This window comes from Crocodylus porosus, unplaced genomic scaffold, assembly GCF_001723895.1.
Source record: "Crocodylus porosus isolate Cpor-Errol unplaced genomic scaffold, CroPor_comp1, whole genome shotgun sequence".
NCBI classification, from domain to species: Eukaryota; Metazoa; Chordata; order Crocodylia; family Crocodylidae; genus Crocodylus; species Crocodylus porosus.
This window is the reverse complement of record NW_017728947.1, coordinates 17,162,592-17,181,650: the sequence shown is the minus strand read 5'-3', so window position 1 is coordinate 17,181,650 and position 19,059 is coordinate 17,162,592. Positions and strand designations below refer to the sequence as shown.

General features: G+C 41.8%; 1 protein-coding gene across 6 annotated transcripts in view; it reads right to left on the bottom strand.

The window, feature by feature from the left end:
- USP47 (ubiquitin specific peptidase 47) overlaps nt 1–19,059 on the bottom strand; it is a 106,175-nt gene that overhangs the window by 8,944 nt on the left and 78,172 nt on the right. For all 6 annotated transcript variants that reach the window (XM_019551595.1, XM_019551597.1, XM_019551600.1 and 3 more), the window contains 10 exons: nt 17,326–17,438; nt 16,752–16,856; nt 14,386–14,593; nt 13,680–13,795; nt 12,780–12,899; nt 8,691–9,468; nt 5,633–5,808; nt 5,343–5,423; nt 4,640–4,755; nt 2,083–2,201 (listed from right to left, as the gene is read on the bottom strand). In XM_019551595.1, the coding sequence (XP_019407140.1) occupies nt 2,083–2,201; nt 4,640–4,755; nt 5,343–5,423; nt 5,633–5,808; nt 8,691–9,468; nt 12,780–12,899; nt 13,680–13,795; nt 14,386–14,593; nt 16,752–16,856; nt 17,326–17,438 (1,932 nt within the window). The remainder of the gene's footprint in view (nt 1–2,082; nt 2,202–4,639; nt 4,756–5,342; nt 5,424–5,632; nt 5,809–8,690; nt 9,469–12,779; nt 12,900–13,679; nt 13,796–14,385; nt 14,594–16,751; nt 16,857–17,325; nt 17,439–19,059) is intronic.

Genomic DNA, 19,059 nt, shown 5'->3' with positions numbered 1-19,059 from the left:
TATTGGCGATTGGCTTTTTTCGCTGATGTGGGCAAAAAATGCCATGTGTATGCGTGCAATCACAGCATGCACGTGGCCAGCCTGGCAGTTTGGAAAGCAGCATCTTGCTGGTAAGTCTATTGGGGGCAGGGGGGAGGGCGGGACAGACCAAGGCCTCTGCAATGAAGGAGGGAGTGGGGCTGGGGCAGGCACTGCCCTGCCAAGACAGGGGACTGAGCCATGAGTGACTTGTTTGGGGGGTGGAGGGTAGTTCCTGCTGCTGTGCATGCCCCCAGGATTGGTGTGTGGGGTTAGCGCAGGCTGCCTACTGCATGCTGGGGCCAGGGGCAGTGCCAGACTCTTCCTGGCAGGGGGGCTGAGCCAAAGCTGCGCTTGGGCCAGGCAGTGGTGGTGCTGGGAGGGGGGCTACTGGACCCCTGTAGCACCCCCCCGCCTGAGAGCAGTCGTGGCCCAGCCCTCCCTGAGCCCAGAGCTGCCAGAACCCACCCCCCCCGCATGCAGATCCTGGGGGTACATGCCCCCATGCCTTCCTCCAGGCATGCACAGCAGGACCCCCGCCCAAATGCCTCCCAGCTGAGTCACTCATGACTCAGTTTCCTGCCCCAGCCCCAGTACCACTCTCTCCCTCACTGCAGGGGCCTCAATCTGCCTCCAACCCATTCCTTCAACCCTGCCCCTTCCCCCCAACTGACTTACCAGCTGGACGCTGCTCTCCTAGATGCCAGGCTGCATATCAGCAGTTGGATCAGTATCAGCCAATATGCCTTGTTAATAATCAGCCACTGGTATTGGCCCAAAAAATCTATCAGTGCACCCCTAGTAAAATTAGCTAGATCCAAAAAAAATGTTTGCTCCCTGACTGAAAACAAACCTAATGAAACATCAATTAGAAGACAAAAAATATTCAACTCAAAGTAACCACTTGTAATGGAACCAACTCTAAAACTTCGGGCATAGCCACAATGACAGTGAGGATGACACTATAGCTACATGCATCTCAGACACAGACATAAGTTTGCAAAGGAACTGCCCAAAAACTTGCTGAGCTTTCAAAAATAGGATCAGAGAAATGCACAGGTATGAGACAGCTTCACAGAAATCTACAAAGGCAAACCATGTTTCTTCCGTTTTGCAGTTCTCATTATGACTGAGGAAGCAAAACTCATTGTCCCCCGTCTTACAGAAGTCTACCCATCTGCTGCCTTTGGGCAAGTCATATATGATTATTCTTGTTAATTATCATGGACTAGATGGGCAAACAGATGTTGTCTGGGCTTTCAAGTTTTCTTGTCCATTTACAAAGCCACATGAAGCACAAAGTTGATGCCTCAGCTTCAAAGTACACAAATTATTTTGTAGTTTAAAGGTGCTGTTTTACCCATCTTATAACAAGTATAATATGTATGCTCCAATGAAAGTAACACATTCAGCAAAGAACGTGCTATTATATTGAAGGATTCTGTGAATTAAGAATAAAAATAGCAAGAACTTCTTTATTGTATTTACTTGAATCTAAAAATGAGGGCCCTTCCTCACTTAACTTTCTGTTCCAGCTCTGGTTCCTCCAGCCCCAACCTTTCCCAGCTGGGAGTTGCTGCTGCTTTCCCCTAGGCAGGGTGAGCTAGGCCATGGCTACTGTCGAGTGCCATGACTTGGAGCAGAGTGGCAGCAAAAGCTAAGGGGGAGAGGAGGACAGAGGAGAGCAGGTGGTGAGGTACCCTACTCCCCCCTCAAACCCCGACAAGCTGAAGGAGAAGAGTAGGGAGGGAGCAAGATGGAGTGGGTAGGCAGGGTGCTGCAGGACAGACACATGCATGTGGCAGAAGGGCACATAGTAGGGGATAGATGAGCAAGGGTCAGGGGTCTGGTGCCTCACCCCCGCACTGCTGCTTTCTCTAACACAGCAGTTGCAGGGAGGGGGATAGGGACATACATTTCAGATAATCCCCCTTGCAAAATAGATTCCAGACATGGAAAACAACAACAAATTCAAAGGTGTCCTAGTACAACCTGAAGGTAGAATTAATTTTGATTCATTTCAACTGTGTATTTTAACTCCAAAAAATGTATTTGTGTTATTACCATCAAGTATTTCTAGGAAGACCTCCCAGTTGCTTGAAATATTAATATCTTCTTCATAAACATGATAATCGAGGAACACAGTGCCTGGGTTCTTCCAGGTTTTCTTTCGTAAGCGAAACCTACAGACAAACATATTTAAGAAAATATTAGTTTTTTTATTAATAGACAGTACTCATTTTGGCTATTAAAATTCAAGGTCTGAAGACTTTATTTAAAAGAGATACCACCACTCACTTCAGAGGCCTGCATGTAGAAATGAACCTTTCACCTAACAATATTAGAAGTCTATTAGAACAATGTTAAGAAGCAGAGGATTCTCTTCATCCAGGGGTTTTAAGAATTTTCCTCTGCAACATGTAAAATTCATCCTCTAGGGCAGCGGTTCTGAACCTTTTTCAGTCAATGTACCCCTTGGTCTCACAGTGAGACTTCATGTACCCCCTTTCAATGGGAAATTAATTTTTTAGGCCTTTCAACCTGCGTTAGATAATGTATGAAATATATCTCGCGTACCCCCTGGTGAGACTTAACATAGTCTCTGGGGGTACATATACCCTTGGTTCAGAACTGCTGCTCTAGGGCTTCCTCTAGCTATCTGACTACTGCATGCAATGCTCCCTCTAAGGAGCAGCTGCCTCGGTCCATGAGTGCATCGCCTTGGTCCGGCGTGGGACACTTACCAAAGGGGGCTGAGGGCTGGAGGCCGGGGCCAGAGGCTGGAGCTGGGGGCCGGTGGCTGGAGGCAGGAGCCAGGGGCTGGACGCCGGGGACTGGAGCCAGGGGCCAGTCACTGGAGGCTGGAGCCGAGGGTCAAGGACTGGGGCCGGTGGCCAGAGCCTGGCACGGGCTCCACCAGCTCCGGGGAAGTGCTCTAATTCCTCACATCAGGGCCGGGGAGTGAAGCACTTCCCCAGAGCTGGCAAAGCCAACAGTGCCAGCCTCCATCCCTGCCTTGGCTCACCTCAGGGAGGAGCCGCTGCCTGCCCCAGTGAGGCTCTTCTGGCTCAGGGACAGTGTGGGACATGCCCCCAGAGGCTGTGCCAGTGGAGCCTCACTCCAGGCAGGCAGTGGCTCCTCCCCGAGGCGAGGCAAGGCAGAGATGGAGGCTGGCCCAGGCAGCTGGTGTGGGCTCTGCCAGCTCCGGGGAAGTGCTCCACTCCCTGGCTCTGATGTGGGGAAGCAGAGTACTTCCTCAGAGCCCGCATCAGGCTCTGGCTCAAGCCTCTCCTGGTGTGCAGCCTTGAAAAGGCTGCATGTGGCTGCACTTTTAGTTGTGTGCAGCCATGCATGGGCGCACCTTAGAGGGAACCTGACTGCACGGGCACAAGCTTGCTGGCCTGTGGGGAAGATTCAGCCTGTGCAGTGGTGTCATCCAGCCCACAGAGCTCCCAAAGGGCTTGGAAATTTGGCAGCAGAGGAACAGTTATAGTGTTAATTGCCACTTCCTTGCTGCTGAAATTCCAGACCCATGGGGAGCCCCACTGGCTGGATAACATGGCCTTGCATACCAGATCTGGCTGGCAGACCATACTGGGTGGTGCAGAAGTCAGACTGGGAACGGACAGGGCCAGATCCAGCCCACAGACCCACCCCATGCCACTCTTCTGACCTTCAGAGGCACAAGGTTGGGCACCACTGGTCTAGTCCCATCTTGCCCTGAGAAATGAGACTAAAAAGTACATGGAAAATTAAGGGAAGAATCTTTCAGAGGTATCCCAGAGGACATGATCCACTAAAATGTTCTGGAGATGCATCTCAGAGAGACTCAAACTCATGGGCTGCTGACAGGCATGAAAAAATCCCCCAAAAAACCCAAGAAGCACCCCCCCCCAAACAAAGCAAAACAAAAAACAAGACTGCAGCACTTTACCAGAAGATGAAGCACATTAGTTTGATCCAGCTCCCCAACATTTATATAGATTGGGTGCTTCAGCAGGGCTTTTTGGCACTTTTATCCAATAGCTGACTCAATCTGCTATTAGATAAAAGTGCCAAAAAGACCCAGTGAAGTAAGTGCGTGATCTATATAGACATTGGGCAAGCCAGATCAAACTCTTTTGGGCATGTGCTGAAATCGGCGCAGGATGCATCAAGCTGAAAGTAAAGCGCTAGGTTTTTTTTTCATTTCTGTAAGCAGCAATGGTCTTTACAGTGCATTTTTTTCTTTTTCAAGAAGTACTGTTTCTTAGAACAAATAACATTTCTAGACAATAGGAGGGTACCAAAACTGAACTGCAAATCAGATGTGATCCAATATCCTCTGGAAATAAGGCACTGCAAACAAAGGTATTTCCTTATAAACACCAATCCTGGCAGAAACTTATCACGGTCTAATCTCTGATATTCAGTTTGGTTATAAACACAACTTACTGCTGTTCCAAAAAATCCTAAATTAGTTTGTTGATTATATTAATATTTTCTGACAGAAAGGGTTTCTGAGGGAAGGGTTTCAATATTTGTAGCAGATCCCCTTGGCTTCTGAGACCTACAAAATAAAGTACTTTTTAAAAGCTGCCTTTAACATAACAATTTCAGCCTTGATTTCACTGTCCTTTACCTGTCAATGGTTAGATCCAACCCACACTGCTCTCTGAGCTGAGGGAGTAGTTCCTCTTTTGACTGCCGAACAGTCATTCCTTTAGCGAAAACAGCATCTAAAAGAAACTTGCATGGCTGTAAACATAAATAAGAATGGATCAGAATTAGAGTTAATTTGGGGGGAGGGAGAGGGAGAAATGGGGGAGAAATAAAAAGGAAGGGGCACATGTATTGCAATTTATAGGCCTAGAATCAACAAACATAAAAAATAATAGTTAAGAACTGTTTGTGAGCAGGCTCCTCTTCTAAACTGATTCAAGATAAACTTAGTGCTGTCAAAGGCTGTTATAGACTTCACACGCTCCTGCTGATATTTAGGAAACTCAGGAGGCAGAGACTGTCTTGATCTTCCACTCAAGGTCAGAGAGAGCACCAAATGAAGGTCAAGAAGGAAATTTCCTCCCCTACACCACATTAGCAAGGACTTGTGGGGGGGAGGGTGTCTTCTTCTGTAGTGAACTATGGTCCTTGACTTAGGACACACTGTGCATATATTAACCAATTTCTTCTCTGTCATTGTAATGACCAGGCACTGGCAGTGACATCATCTCCCCTGCTTTTACCTACATTTCAGGAAGTGTCTAGTGTTTCTGGCTTTATGCCCTTCAGTTGCCCTTCCTCAGGCCTAAATTTTAGACTTAAAAATATACAAGGTAACTCACCTCTGTTTCATTTACCAAAAGCTGGTACACTTTGACTCTATACTCCCCCTTCTTAAGTGCTCTTCCAAGTCTAATAGTTATCTACAAATTAAAAAGTTCTGTTAGAAGCAACATTAAAGGCAAAAAGATATTTCCTTTTAAACACTACATAACACTACCAATGTAACAAAGATTCAATGAAGTCATGAATGTTATCTGACAATTTACATGCAGAAGTTGCCAATTCATAAAACATAACCCAATCTATACAGTTCAGTCTACATTGTTATTAAAAACCATGGTTTAATAACCTTGTTGTCATCAGAAAATGATGAAAGTGTTTCATTCAGCCGAACACTCTCAAACTCTTGATTGCTGGCATAGACGCGAAAGACCTTGAAGTGAGAGGATGGAACTCCAACAAAGGGCTCCAAGTGTTGCTTGAAAGCAGACAGTGTAATTCTTTTGTCAACATGCACCATCAACCCTAAGACCAAAAAAATCCCACAGAAGTGAATCAGTACATTGTGCTGCAAAGGATACAGATTTTGCCTACTCTGCTAAAAAAATTCATGTACTTATTAAAGAGTTACTTGAACTGTCAGTGCTTAGTAGTCTAAATGATGAACCAGACCCCCATTGCTATTTTATCTATCCTAGGTGCTTCTGTCTATCATTTCTGCCTACCCAGGACTGTTACCGAAGAAAGAAGCCCACTTGCTCCCACTCTGCATGCAACCAAGCCCAGCATTTTGGCAGGGCAGATGCTTTAAAGGAGCTATTACTGTAACCCCCTAAAGTGACTGACAATTCATAGCACAGAGAGGTAGAATCTTTAGTAACCTTAAAAATGTTTGCATATTGAGACCCCAGTGAAGGAGATCATCATCTCCATTTTACAGATAGGAAGCTTAGACATACACCAGGTCATGTTTTAAAAAACAATCACGTCCTTTAGGTACTCAACTTTGTGCCTTCATCACTCGTGAAATAGAAGCCTTTCAAAATCTAACCCTGAAATACTTGCCTAGTCTCAAATTAAGCAGGCACAGGACCTCAGATGCACCTAGATAGCATCACTGTACAGCAGAACATTGGGAGAAAATTCAGGAAGGAAGAAGGCATTTTGCTATTATCTGCCTGTATCAGGTTTTATTTGTTTAATTTTGGAAAAACACCAAGGACTGTAGGAAAGTTCAGACGATGAATAGATTAATTTTTAAAAATTAAGTTACATATGGACATTCTTGCAGAGAAAGGAAAGAGATTAAGGAAGAGGGTATGGAAGGAGGCGTTGGGCAGTACTGAAAGGCAGCTGTAGAAGTAAAAGGGATAAAAATAGTTCGGGTGACAGAGTGAGTCATTCACTTGCACTCTACCAAGTGCACCAAGATCTGGTGGCCTGTCGCTCTAGAAGAAAAGCTCCGAGAGCTGCTTTAATTAAAGTGCCACTGCATCTTGTATATCAGCATCCCTGTGCTTAAAAATGGCGGTAGGGGCACTTGAACTAAAGCTCTTTCAACGGGCTTTAGTTCAAGTGACCCTGCCACCATTTTTAAGTGCAGGGATGATGATACATGAGACGCAGAAGGTTGCTGGAATATGGTAATTGTCATGCTCCAGCAGACTGATTAACCAAGTCTACTGCCTCTCCCCATCCATCCCTCATGCAAGGGAGGACCTGGGAAATCTCTGCCCCAAAAGGTGTCTGAACTACTACTACCTGACCCCCCACAAGATTTGGAGGGCTCATTTTTCTAGGGGAGCCTCAGCCCCTCTCCTGACCCATATTCCCTCATATGAACTGAATCAAGGGGCTCTGTGTTTTATAGGTATCTCCTTGTCCTTCCATTTAAGAGCTGGGATCTGGGGAAGGGTCTATCATTCCATAAAAGCATGGTAATGGGTACAGAGGGTCTGGGAAAATGAGGTGTTTTGGTGATCCAACCCTGCTGGGGAATGAAAACCTGTCTCCACATAAGCCAGAAGGGAAGACTAAATACAACATGGTCAAACAGCATTCCTACTGACATCAGGTGAAACTGGTAAATAATTAAGAGAAGCAGGATTTGTCCTCTTACTTTCAGAGATAAAAACATTATTTTCTTGGACAGATCCTCAGCTGGTATATTGTTACACCAGCACTGGACTCCATGACCTGCAACAATGTAAGGATCTGACCTCGTGCAAGAACCTAGACTTTATCATTACACACGAGGAAAAGCAAAGAATGATGTTATTAATTCAACTTAAATCTTTGTGTAAAATTACAACTCGAATTAAACTTCTGATAACACACTATTTCGTGGGAATGTGCAGGTTTACAATGTTAAAATGGAAGTAACAAAATATACAGTGAAGTGGAATGAGACTAGAAAGATGCTTTCAACAGTTTAGTAAACAGTCTCTGATTAAAAAAGAGCAATTTTCTTATTCCAAGAAAGAAACATAACTCCAATAGTTCAAAATTATTTTGCTGCTGCATTAGGTAATAGGTATTTTTCCTTCAAAAGTAACAATTCATACAATTTAAAATTAATACTTCTGTTACTTGTCCCTATTCATAAATTTGAAGATTCCCAATTTATGTTAGAGAAAAGAACTCTGGTTTAGATTTTTGCATTAGTTATGATTAAACTTCTTTAATTGTGGCTTTCACATTTTATGATATATGCATATAAAAGATAATCATAATTTTAAAAAAGTAGACACAGGAATATCATCATGAGTTTTACAAAATATGAAAAGCCTGGATAACGTTAAAATACCTGGATCCAAATACACACCTAAAACTGATCTACTATTCTCGGGCTAATGAGGCTGTATATAAACTAAAGCTCCAAAAATCAAAAGTGTCCTTGGCCTTTGAGTTCTGCTTTAATTACAAAAATTAAAAAAATAAAATAAAACAAAACAACAACAGATGGTTTCAGAATTGTTGAGAGTACATTGTAGCTCAAACAGAAATAGTAGTGGTATTGTGAGCAAACAATGCACAAAGAATAACATTAATGATTTAACATTTTTTTCCTTTGCTGAAAAAGGTCATGCTGTTCTCTCCTCCACCAAAAAACCTATTTTCAATATGCAGCAAAACAAAAAAACCCATCAGGTATTATATTCAAGGATGTGAAAACTAGCTGAAACGTACTTGTGCTCTTCACTGAGAGACTTCACTTGGCAATAATTTAGTTTGTGTAAAGTCAAGTCACAATTACAAGTGAACACGATAATGTGTATTGCCATATTTAAGCATTTTCAAAAAAGGCTGATTTGTGTTTCAATACTTTTCTGACAACAGAACATATATGTTTGTTAGCTAAATGTATTAAGTTAAATGAAGCTGAACAAAATGGAATTGATACCTACATTTCTGTCCTTCTCCTGAACCTTCATCTGCAGCATAGGGTTCTGCCTTGAAGTACATATATTGCACTTCTCCTCTACTCTTGCCACTTTCATCATATTCGCTATCAGTTCCAGAATCTTCTTCAGCTGTATCCCAGGTGTCCTTTTTTCCTTCATTTGCTTTAGATCTCCTACTACTTGTGATACTATGAGAATCAAGTCCATTAGCCAAAGGGATGGGGGCATTTTCAACATTACATAAAGTGTCACTGCTATGACTAGAACTAAGAATATCACTGTCCACAGAACTTGTGCTCCTATCATTATTCACATCAGAATCCGATCGCTCCTCTGACTGGAAGTTTTCTGGATCAGAAATCTGAATTTGGTTTTCAAGTTCTCTGTGTTCTGCTGATGCTGAAGAATCTCTCTCATTCAAAGGTGACTCAATGTTTTCAAAGTCACTTGCTTCTGTGCTCTTGCTGCTGTCTCCGTTGTCTCCCTCCTGCTGCTGCTGCAGTGACAAACTTTTGAGTTTTTCAGTGCTTTCTTCTAGGATAGCCTCTACCGATTTCATATTATCTACAGAACCTTTTACTCTTTCACAAACTTCATCCAAATTACCTGAATCTCCACTAGCTTTCTGGTAAACTGTTCTTTTAAACTGAGATCCAGGAGACTGTTCTGGTAATGAAACATACAGTCTTATTGTATTTGCATGACGATCCAAAAGTTTCCATAACTGAGAATCTGTGTAAGTCAGGTGGCGATCCAAAGACTCTGAACTTTCAACAAACACCTGAACATAAAATCATGTGGTTATACTACATATCCATGTTATTAAATAAAATTATAAACAGCAACATACCATACATAGTAAAGACATAAAATTCTGAAAGCATTAGAAAAAACAGCAGTATGTAAAATCTATTCCAAAACTGACCCATTTTTAAATGCCAGTTTGGGAAAAAACTTAATATAAAAATAACAAGAACTCAAGAATTAAATTGTTTAATTGTGTGTGTGTGTGTGTGTGTGTGTGTGTGTGTGCGCGTGTGTGCGTAAAAAAATAAAAATCTCATCGCATTATCACTGATGTTGTAGAAGAATTGACAAGGCCCCTATTAACCTTATTTATCGACAAAAAGTTTGCATGTCACTTCAAAATGCACTCCCCTAATATTCTGAAAGAATTATACTGCATTACACATGCAGTATAATTTACACAACCTACATACGTGATGTGAGTATAAGTACTTATGCATTTGTATCTGTGATAGACACAAGAAGAGGATAGATACTGACTTCCTGGAAAGCTAAGTCCTAGGTCTTAAAATTTACTCTATTGCTTAATAAACTGCAAGCCTTTAAATATATACATGATTCAAGCAATACCATAACTAAATTACATCTTAAAATTCAAAAGACCGGAAGGGGGGGGAAGAAGAGTGATGTTACCTTCACTTTCTTCAGTGCTTCCTTCTGATTAAGAGGGCTTGATGCAACTCATTTTGGAATCAGTCAATGCCATTCTTCTGCTCAGCCACAGAGCAACAAAGCCTTCACAAACCACTACTGATCCAAGAATGACCCCCACCCCCAAAATCCCTCTGTAACCTGACAGCTGAAAGCACACTGTGTTCCAGCCCCTTGTTAGAGAGCTGCACAGGTGAGGGGGCTTCCCCAGATGGAGGCTCTACAGCACTATTCCTTGGGCCACTCCTACCCTGAAGGAAGCCCAAAAGTGACGGTTTGTCTTCTCTTCTGTCCAGAAAGGGGACAGGCAGTCAACAGGCAACCCGCCTTGAGTTTAAAAATCACTGTGTGCAAATGCAAATGGGCAGCATGTACAGCATTTAAAACCCATGGGGCCTTTGTGGGGGAGGGGGCAGGTGGAAAGGGGAGGCAGGGCATTTAAAGTCTGCAAGACTGGGACCTGGAGCACAGATAGCCTCCCTGACCCTGCAGCTTTTGATATCCCCACCCACACTGATCAGATGGCCAAGTGGGATGGCATTTAAAACCTAAGGCACCAAGAACTGGGGCAGGCCTTGGCTGCACAGGCTTTGAGCTTCCTGCATGTGCCACCCACCTGTGTGGCAGAAAAAGCCAGTGGGCACTGCTTTGAATGTCATGTGGGGGGCAGCTTCCCCCATGTGCCACTTCTAAGAGCCAGTCCCTGCAGCCCCTGGGAGCAGAGCAGAGTGAACACTGGGGTAAAGCCCTGCCCCCCTCCCCCAGACTTGGGACTGCTTGTTTGGGAAGAGGCAAGGAGCAGCAAAAGTCAACAAGTGGTTAAATGGAAGAAGTGCAGATTTCCTGTGCCAAATTAAAGTCCCATCACTGAAGTAGTAAGGACAATGCTACAGATACTATTGAAGTTACGGAACTGCTTGACTTAAGGTACAGTAAATATTTATGACAGTAGTTAATACTGATAAAGGCTTCCCTTGGTGAGCTAGTACATTAAAAGAAACTGGATGCAAGATTAAAAACCAAAACGTGCCATTTGTATTAAGTTCAGCAAGACATTTAAAAAAGAGCTGTACTTGCTCTCAGCATGGGAACTGTTTAGGGCCTGAAGTAACAATTCACAATATACCAGTCTGTCAAGATGCATACCACCTTTGGTTCCCTAAACTGAGGATGTTTTTATAACCTCTCATCACTAACACTGGGCTTCAGGGACTGACCACATTGCAGAATGCTGGCATGCTCTACTTTGTCATGTCTATCTAGTCTTGTGTACAACCATAACTATTCATACTATAACATTTGCTAGCTCTCAAACCAGGCATGACATAAAAATTCGGAAAAAATGAAGTAAACTGAGGCCCCCTCTACATGTTGCAGGTATTGCACAATGAACTGGTTAACTGTACAATTACCCTGAGACTAGCTACATATGTAAAGTACTTATTATGCTGTAGCAGACTGTCAGCTCAAGGTGTCCGGTGGCAGGCTGTAGGCTGGTAAGGACTACAGACCAGCTGCAAGCAGTGAAACCCGATTACAGGCTGCCTAGGACTGGCCAGCTGATGCAGATAACGAGCCAGCCCACAGGAAGTTAAGAAGGCTCCTGGGGAAAGGAACAATAGAAAGACTTCAAGAGAGATCTCAGGGAGAATGTTAGATTTCTAGGAGGAAGAGGCCAGGACAGGAAGACAGTGAAGAGCTGAGAGCCTGGACAGGCAGACAGCTGGGAGTGGAGGGCTGAGAACCAACATAGGCAGAGAGCTGAGACAGAGCCAAGAGCTCAGAGCTGAGACACTGACAGCCTGGAACAGAGATTGGAAAGGGAAGAAGCCAGCAGGTCAGCACAATGTTGCCTGAGGACCATTCATAAAGTGCCTTTCTCCTGGGAGTTGACCAGAGACTGTGTATATGGTTAGACTAAACCAGGTGTTCTGGGAGAAGACCACATGTGGATAGTTTGCACAGTGCAAAGTACTTATGCTGACTGAAGCCTGCTGGGAGGGAGCCCATCCTGGAGCAGCGCAGGTGATAACTAGAGGCTGTGAACCTGTAAAAGCACACTGGAGGACTGTGAGTGAGCTAGTCAACCCTAAATCCACTACAATGCCATAAAAAGCTCCAACCAGTTATAAAGCTAGACCTTGAAAATACATACTAACTTAATAGAGGGTTGCTATCAAGCTTTAAATTAGCATATGTAGCTTGGTCTCCCTTGCAGTTAGGTGCACCATGCCAAGCCAAGGCTAAGAGATCTGCAACTAAGGGACCCTGAGTCCCAGACTTCACACACCCCTGGGCCTGGGAGACTGCAGCTGCTTTGATCTCCCAGCCCCAGGGACTTCACAAACCACCAGGGCTGGAAGATCACAGCAGCTGCATCTCAGCTGCAGGGGTGTGTGGTACACCCCCGCAGCTGAGTGCCCCTCAACTGAGGTGGCTCCCAGCTAAAGGAGGTTGCTGGCATGGCAGGAGGCAACATCATGTGGACTGCACATTAGATCCCATTGCACCTTTATCTGCAAATGTAGAGGGGCTCTCATAAATATACACTATTGTATGGAATGCTAAATGTTAGTAGTAACTAGTATCAGTTATAAACACATTGGAAAAGAATGATTTAAGAACAGACATTACCTTATTACTTCTAAAAAAGCCTTCTGCTTTCAGTGTTTTGTTGGCAACATTGAGAAGACGCAAGTCATTGTAGCAACGTTCTAGCACTACCCTCATTGTTTCAGCAGGCAGGTAAGTAGCCTACAAGGCAACAAAACAAAATTGCATACACTTTCATAAATAATTGTATGCTATTTCTCAAACAACCATGAGGGAAAAAATAACCTGGCATGATGAAACTGGCTGATTGAAAATGATGAAGGGGTAGTGGGGAAGAGTGGTGGGTAGGAGAATATTGAATTATTTATTTCCTCCTTTCTATTCTATATTGATGAACACAAGTTACTCGTAATAAAATTAGAGAAAGTGGTAAACTTAGAACAAAACAAAAGAGAACATCAGTGGTATACAATTCACTTGTGCATGAAGTCTGAGTAACAAAGTGACACGAGTTTTAAAAAAGCTGGATAAGTCATTAATTGCTAAATATAAGATGAATCAAAACCTCTCCTTTTGTACAGATTTTAAAAGTAAAACTGAGAAGTGAATTTATTTCAAACCTGAAAAGTGAACAAGTTCAAAACTGTAGGTTGGGGTTTTTTTAACCACCTTCTATACTAATTAATGCAAGAAAGAGTTAATACTTAAAACATGTTATATAGGATCCAGTACCACTTAAAGAGAAGAGCAGCACTTCTGCAGAATTGTATGTTGTCCCCATATTCAGCACACACTAACTGGAATTTGTGCATGAGTACTCCGATACACCATTACATTTATTTTCTGTGCTGGACAACATTTCTAGGGCTTTACACAGCAAGAAGGGTAAGAAGCAATTCAAGGCTCTCATCCTTTATGTTTATATTTTATTGAGTTTTCATAATTCAAAAGAATTCAAAACTTGACGAATTAAAATTTTACCTTTGAAATAAGTTGTTTGAATTCAGTAACTGTCTGGTTCAAATAGGCTCGGACACTGATAGGCGGAGCAACAGATTCTGTCTTTAGGTCAACCACATGAACCTTTACCATGACCTCTATGGGGACAGAAGAAGGAGAAAATGAGAGATGAGTCAGTACAAAAAATTCCGAAAGTTTACTGCTTTTAATGTCCTATTTAAGCATATAATTAAATGTACAGAAGGTGAGGTAACTGAGCAGCTAAAGTGTCTTGTAATGGATCCAGAGATGTAAATTTAATCCCTGCTTCAGATTTGTGCTGCAGGCAGCCTCCAGTCAAGCCAGCTGTAAAAGATACCTGGTCATTTGAGCTGTGTGCTACTAGTTACAAGAACTAACATACCTTACCAGCACTCTAACCAATGGACTCTCTAGGCTCAGAAACAGGCAACCAGTTTAAATGTCAAGAGGGCAAGAAAGCCATATAGGTGACAATATAGAAATGCTGACCATCCTTTTGATACTGCAAAACATCATCTACGTAAAACTGTGAATTAGAAAGGCTTTGAAAATTGCAGGAATTGCTAGAATCCACAAGAAAAAAAATCATTTTTCTCCTACATTCATATAACAAACTTTTTTTAAACACTGAAGAAGGTTTGTTGTTTTTTTTCCAGTGTAGGCCATACATTATTTATTGAGCCATTTGTAAAGCCTTCCTCCTTACCACCAGGTTTATAGCACTGGAAAACTTGGTCAGGTCTTTTTGTTTCTAGAAGTAGGTCAAACATGTAGGTTGATTTGACTCCTCCAAGTAAGATTCCCATTGGCGTATCCTCTTCACCTTCATATGATCGCTCCAAATAATCATGGAATTCATCATATTTAACAAGACGACAACAATCCAAAGGAACAGCTTCTTCTAAATCCATTATCTGCAATTCAATTGCAGAAACACAGTATTTTTAAAAAAACGGCACAAACAACAAACACACATTTTGCCTATATTCCATGAACATCCTAATCATGCACATTCAGCTTTTAGAGTATAGTATAACAGTCCCTCTCCTATACCAAACTCTTTGCTCACAAAGTATTTAATATCTCCCAATATCATGACCTCTGCTAAAGCGATATGTGGCAGGAAGTGTAGATTACAACACTGCAAATGCAAAGGTTCATATTAAGGATCTTTCCCTTCTGTTATTAGGGCATAATAGCTACAACCCTTGCTTTTCCTCATGGAAAGAGACTGAAGCACAGAATGCTACTTCAGCCTTTTTGAGAAGGAAGGATGAGTCCCATGATACAACCACTCCAAATGAGGTTGTTGTGAGTATTCACAGGAGTTGCGCATCTAGGGGTCACGACTGCCACCTTCTGATTCGGAAGCCTAACTCTAAGCTCATTCAAGTGTTCGAGTGGACTGGAGTTTGGAATAATTACTATTTGATAAAATAGTTAGAAGACTTCATGATGAGACTGTCTTCTGCATATGTATCAGTATTTCTTTTTACAGTTTTATTATGATTCTACTATACATTTTCATAGTTCCTTCAAAGTACAGAGATGAAAGTAAACTCACCAGTGGAAATTGGGAAAAATTACCGTGTTTACACAAATACAAGATGAGATTTCCCACTCCCAATCCCTACCAGCATATGGGGAAAAAGCTCCTTATATTATATTTGCATATAAGCAAACCTCATTAAGCATATTGTCTATCATTAAACTGCAGCCAAAAACAGCATGTGCTCAGTAATGGAAACCTACTATAAAGTTGATTAAATACAGCCAACATGAACATAACTATAAAACATGTTATATATTGGGCAAACATATTAATAGGAACCTACCACAAAGACAAGTTAATGCAGTATACCCAAAGAAGATAAAATGAAAGTGCCCATTGTGCGTAGTCCCCCGCAGCACAGCCTCTTCTTCAAGTCATGGTGAACCACTACAATGAATACATTTAGGTTTCCTCTTCACTCCCACTCTCTCTCCCATTTCCAATGATTCCTGTTGCTTCACCAACCTTAAGTGCTTGGCTAACATCACCAAACAGGACCCGTCACCCCCTCTCAGCCTGTCGCATATGATTACTGTGGTCCTGCCCTCCATGAGTAGAAGTGGACCAGACTTCCCTGCATTTCATCCACATATACATTTTTGGAGGATCCTAGGACTCATGACAAGAACATGTGGCTAATTAGCAGGTGCGGGGAATGCTGGTCTGGAATATACATATATACAGAGCAGCACTCAGCTCTGGGGCCACCATGGCTTGAAACACTTGATTGCTGAAGCCAACCCAATGAACTATATGACATATCATGAGCCTTTTGGCTTTAAACTAACATCATACATAGTTTGTACTGTATCTAAAGTAGGTTTCAAAAGTGCTGCTAAAAAAAGTGTGTTTATAGAGTACCTAGGCTAAAACTTGCAGCACTTTCAAAAAAGGTGAAATGTGTCAATTCTGGATGAACCAAGTCTTTGGGTACTTGTAATTTGCTTATGTCTACTTCAAGGTCAATGTTTTCACATTCGCCCCTCCCTTCCATGTGCTCAGAGAGAGCAGGGGCTGACACTAAGGAGGGGGGGAAGGGACTGCAGGGAGAAGTTGAGATGACAGAAGGCAAAGTGGCTACCTGACCCCTCAGATTTATTTACCTGCAGTACCAGTGCAAAGGGAGTGGGACAAATGCAAAGGTAAATCTCCAATAATTAGAGAAAGTTATAACAAATTTATAAATTTTCCATATAAGGAATCTAATTATTAAGGGGGAGGCCATCTTATATCTGAATAATAGGGATAAAAACACAACTGTAACTTTATAATAGGAACATGTGAAACTACTTTTTTAAAAATACAGGCACCATCTCATTCCAGTTAAACTCAGTTAGGGACAATACTTTATAATAATGATCAACAGCAACTTTGTCAGAGGTTACAAAAGTGAAACGCCTAATGCTACTCTGTATAAAAATATCTGGACAGACAGAAATAAGCATGAAAGTATATAATGAAGGAAATGCAGTAAAAATTCACCTGCCTGTTTTACTGTATTGTTATAAATGATACAGTACCTTGTAGGCTATTTCTACTGCTTCTTTCAGTGTTTTGTCTTTATGAACTTCTAATTTATTTTCCATCATTATTTGTTTTACAGGATGCATGCAGAACAATTTTATCTGTAATGTAAAGCCATCAATTAAAAGAATAAATCAAGTCTCTCACAAATTTACTTTCAATTAACATATTTTAAAATGGAAACGTGCTTATATGTTATTTACTTATCCTAACACAACAAAATATAAAACATAAGGTTAATACTATTTCAACTAGAGAGGTTACTACAATAAAACACTAACTTTTCATTTTTTTACTTGTTTAAAATTCTGTTATTCAGCTGATTATACAATATTGTTACTCTGGCTTCCAATTCAAATACAAAAATGTGAGTTTAAAATTAATGCTAGCCATCTACTATGTACCTGACTCAGGCATATAGACCCTTAGTTGTAATGAGTTATTTGTAATAAAGCATATTATTTGTATTCCACAAGACTCATTGTGGTATGGCAGTCATTTGCAATATAGCTTTCAATCCTTTTATATAGAAATTTATAGATCCAATGTTATGCAAACTGGAATTCTAACCTTGCAAGTATTGCGCTCAATTTCACGTTGCCTTTTTTCTTGCTCTTCTAACTCTCGTTCTTTTTGTACCAGGTGCTTAATGTGCTCTGGATATTCATGTGCTTCAAGGAATTCTACCAATAAAAGCATATTGAAGGTAAATTCTGATTCGAATGATATACAGTATAATTTTAAGGCACTTTATGTACAATCTTTGCAACATCACCCTAGTAGTCTGACACAAACTTTCATTTCTTATTTTACTTTTTCATGAATCCACTCTGTTCCTCTTTTAAGTGTAAATGGAGCTGAAGTCAACATGACTTTACCCTTGCACTGTACTTTAGCAATACCAAGTTAACAATGGCACTATACTCAAGCAATACCAAGTTAACAATGTAATATGGTTAACACCTAAAAATTAAACCACCTTCCTTGATCTACAACTATCACATAGGCTCCAGGGAATTGGATACATCATTTGTCACCTTTAAAAATTAATTCATGTGTCACCACATGGTAGGTATGGACTAGACCTAGTCAGGCAGACTGCTAAAGATAATATCAAAAGGGTTATAAAACTGAAAATCATTATTTGGGGGAACGCTATCTAATATACCTGCGTGACAACAAATCTTTACCAAAATAATTTTATGTTAATCAATATTGCAAGTATTGCTGAACTTCAGATTTAAACACCAAAGAGTTATTGTTAGTTCTTATTGGGGGACTGAACCAATATTGATCATTTCCAAGTACTGTATCACTTTTGTGTTCTTTTTGAAGATTTAATATTTTATCTATGCATCACAAATATCTTAAACTGACAGTATCCTATTACCACAATATTTGAGCTCTTGCAAGTCAAATTTAAATATTTGTTTCAACTAAGGCATATATTTCTTGCAACAGGCCTGAAAATCCCTTGACTTCTTAGAAACGAATAGGTTTCATAGACATTTGTGCTGGAAGGGACCCTGGAAGATCACTGAGTCCAGTCCCCTGCCACAGAGGCAGGAAGGCAGCAGGGATCATAGGATCCCAGCAAGATAAGCATCCAAATGCATCTTGAAGACAATCAAAGTAGGTGCTTGAACCACTTCCGGCAGCAGTCTATTCCAAACCTTGGGGGCTCAGACAGTAAAGAAGTTCTTCCTTATGTCCAGCCTGAATCTGTTGCGGCGCAGTTTACGACTGTTTGATCTTGTCTTCCCTTGGGATGCTCTGGTTAACAGACATTTCCCCAGATCCTGATGAGCAGCCCTGATAAATTTAAACATGGCCACCAGATCACCCCTGAACCTGCGCTTTCCTAGACCAAAGAGCCCCATGGCTCTCAGCCTCTCCTCATAAGGTCTGTTTTCCTGACCTGATCATGTGTGTGGCTCTCTTCTGCACTCGCTCAAGCTTCTCCACATCCTTTTTGAATCATAGAGACCAAAACTGGACGCAGTACTCCAGCTGTGGCTTCACCAAGACCAAGTACAATGGGAGAATGATGTCCCAGGATTTGCCTAAGAAGCATCTATGGATGCAAGCCAGCGTTTGCTTGCTTTACTAGCCGCAGCATCACATTGAAGGCTCATGTTCATCTTGTGGTCAACCATGACCCCAAGTCACAGGTTCACAGTTTCTAGGGTCAGAAGGGTCCCGAGTAGATCACCTAGTCCGACCCCCTGCCATGGCAGGAAAGAGTACTGGGGTCAAATGACCCCAGCAAGATGTTCATCTAACCTCCTCTTAAACACCCCTAGG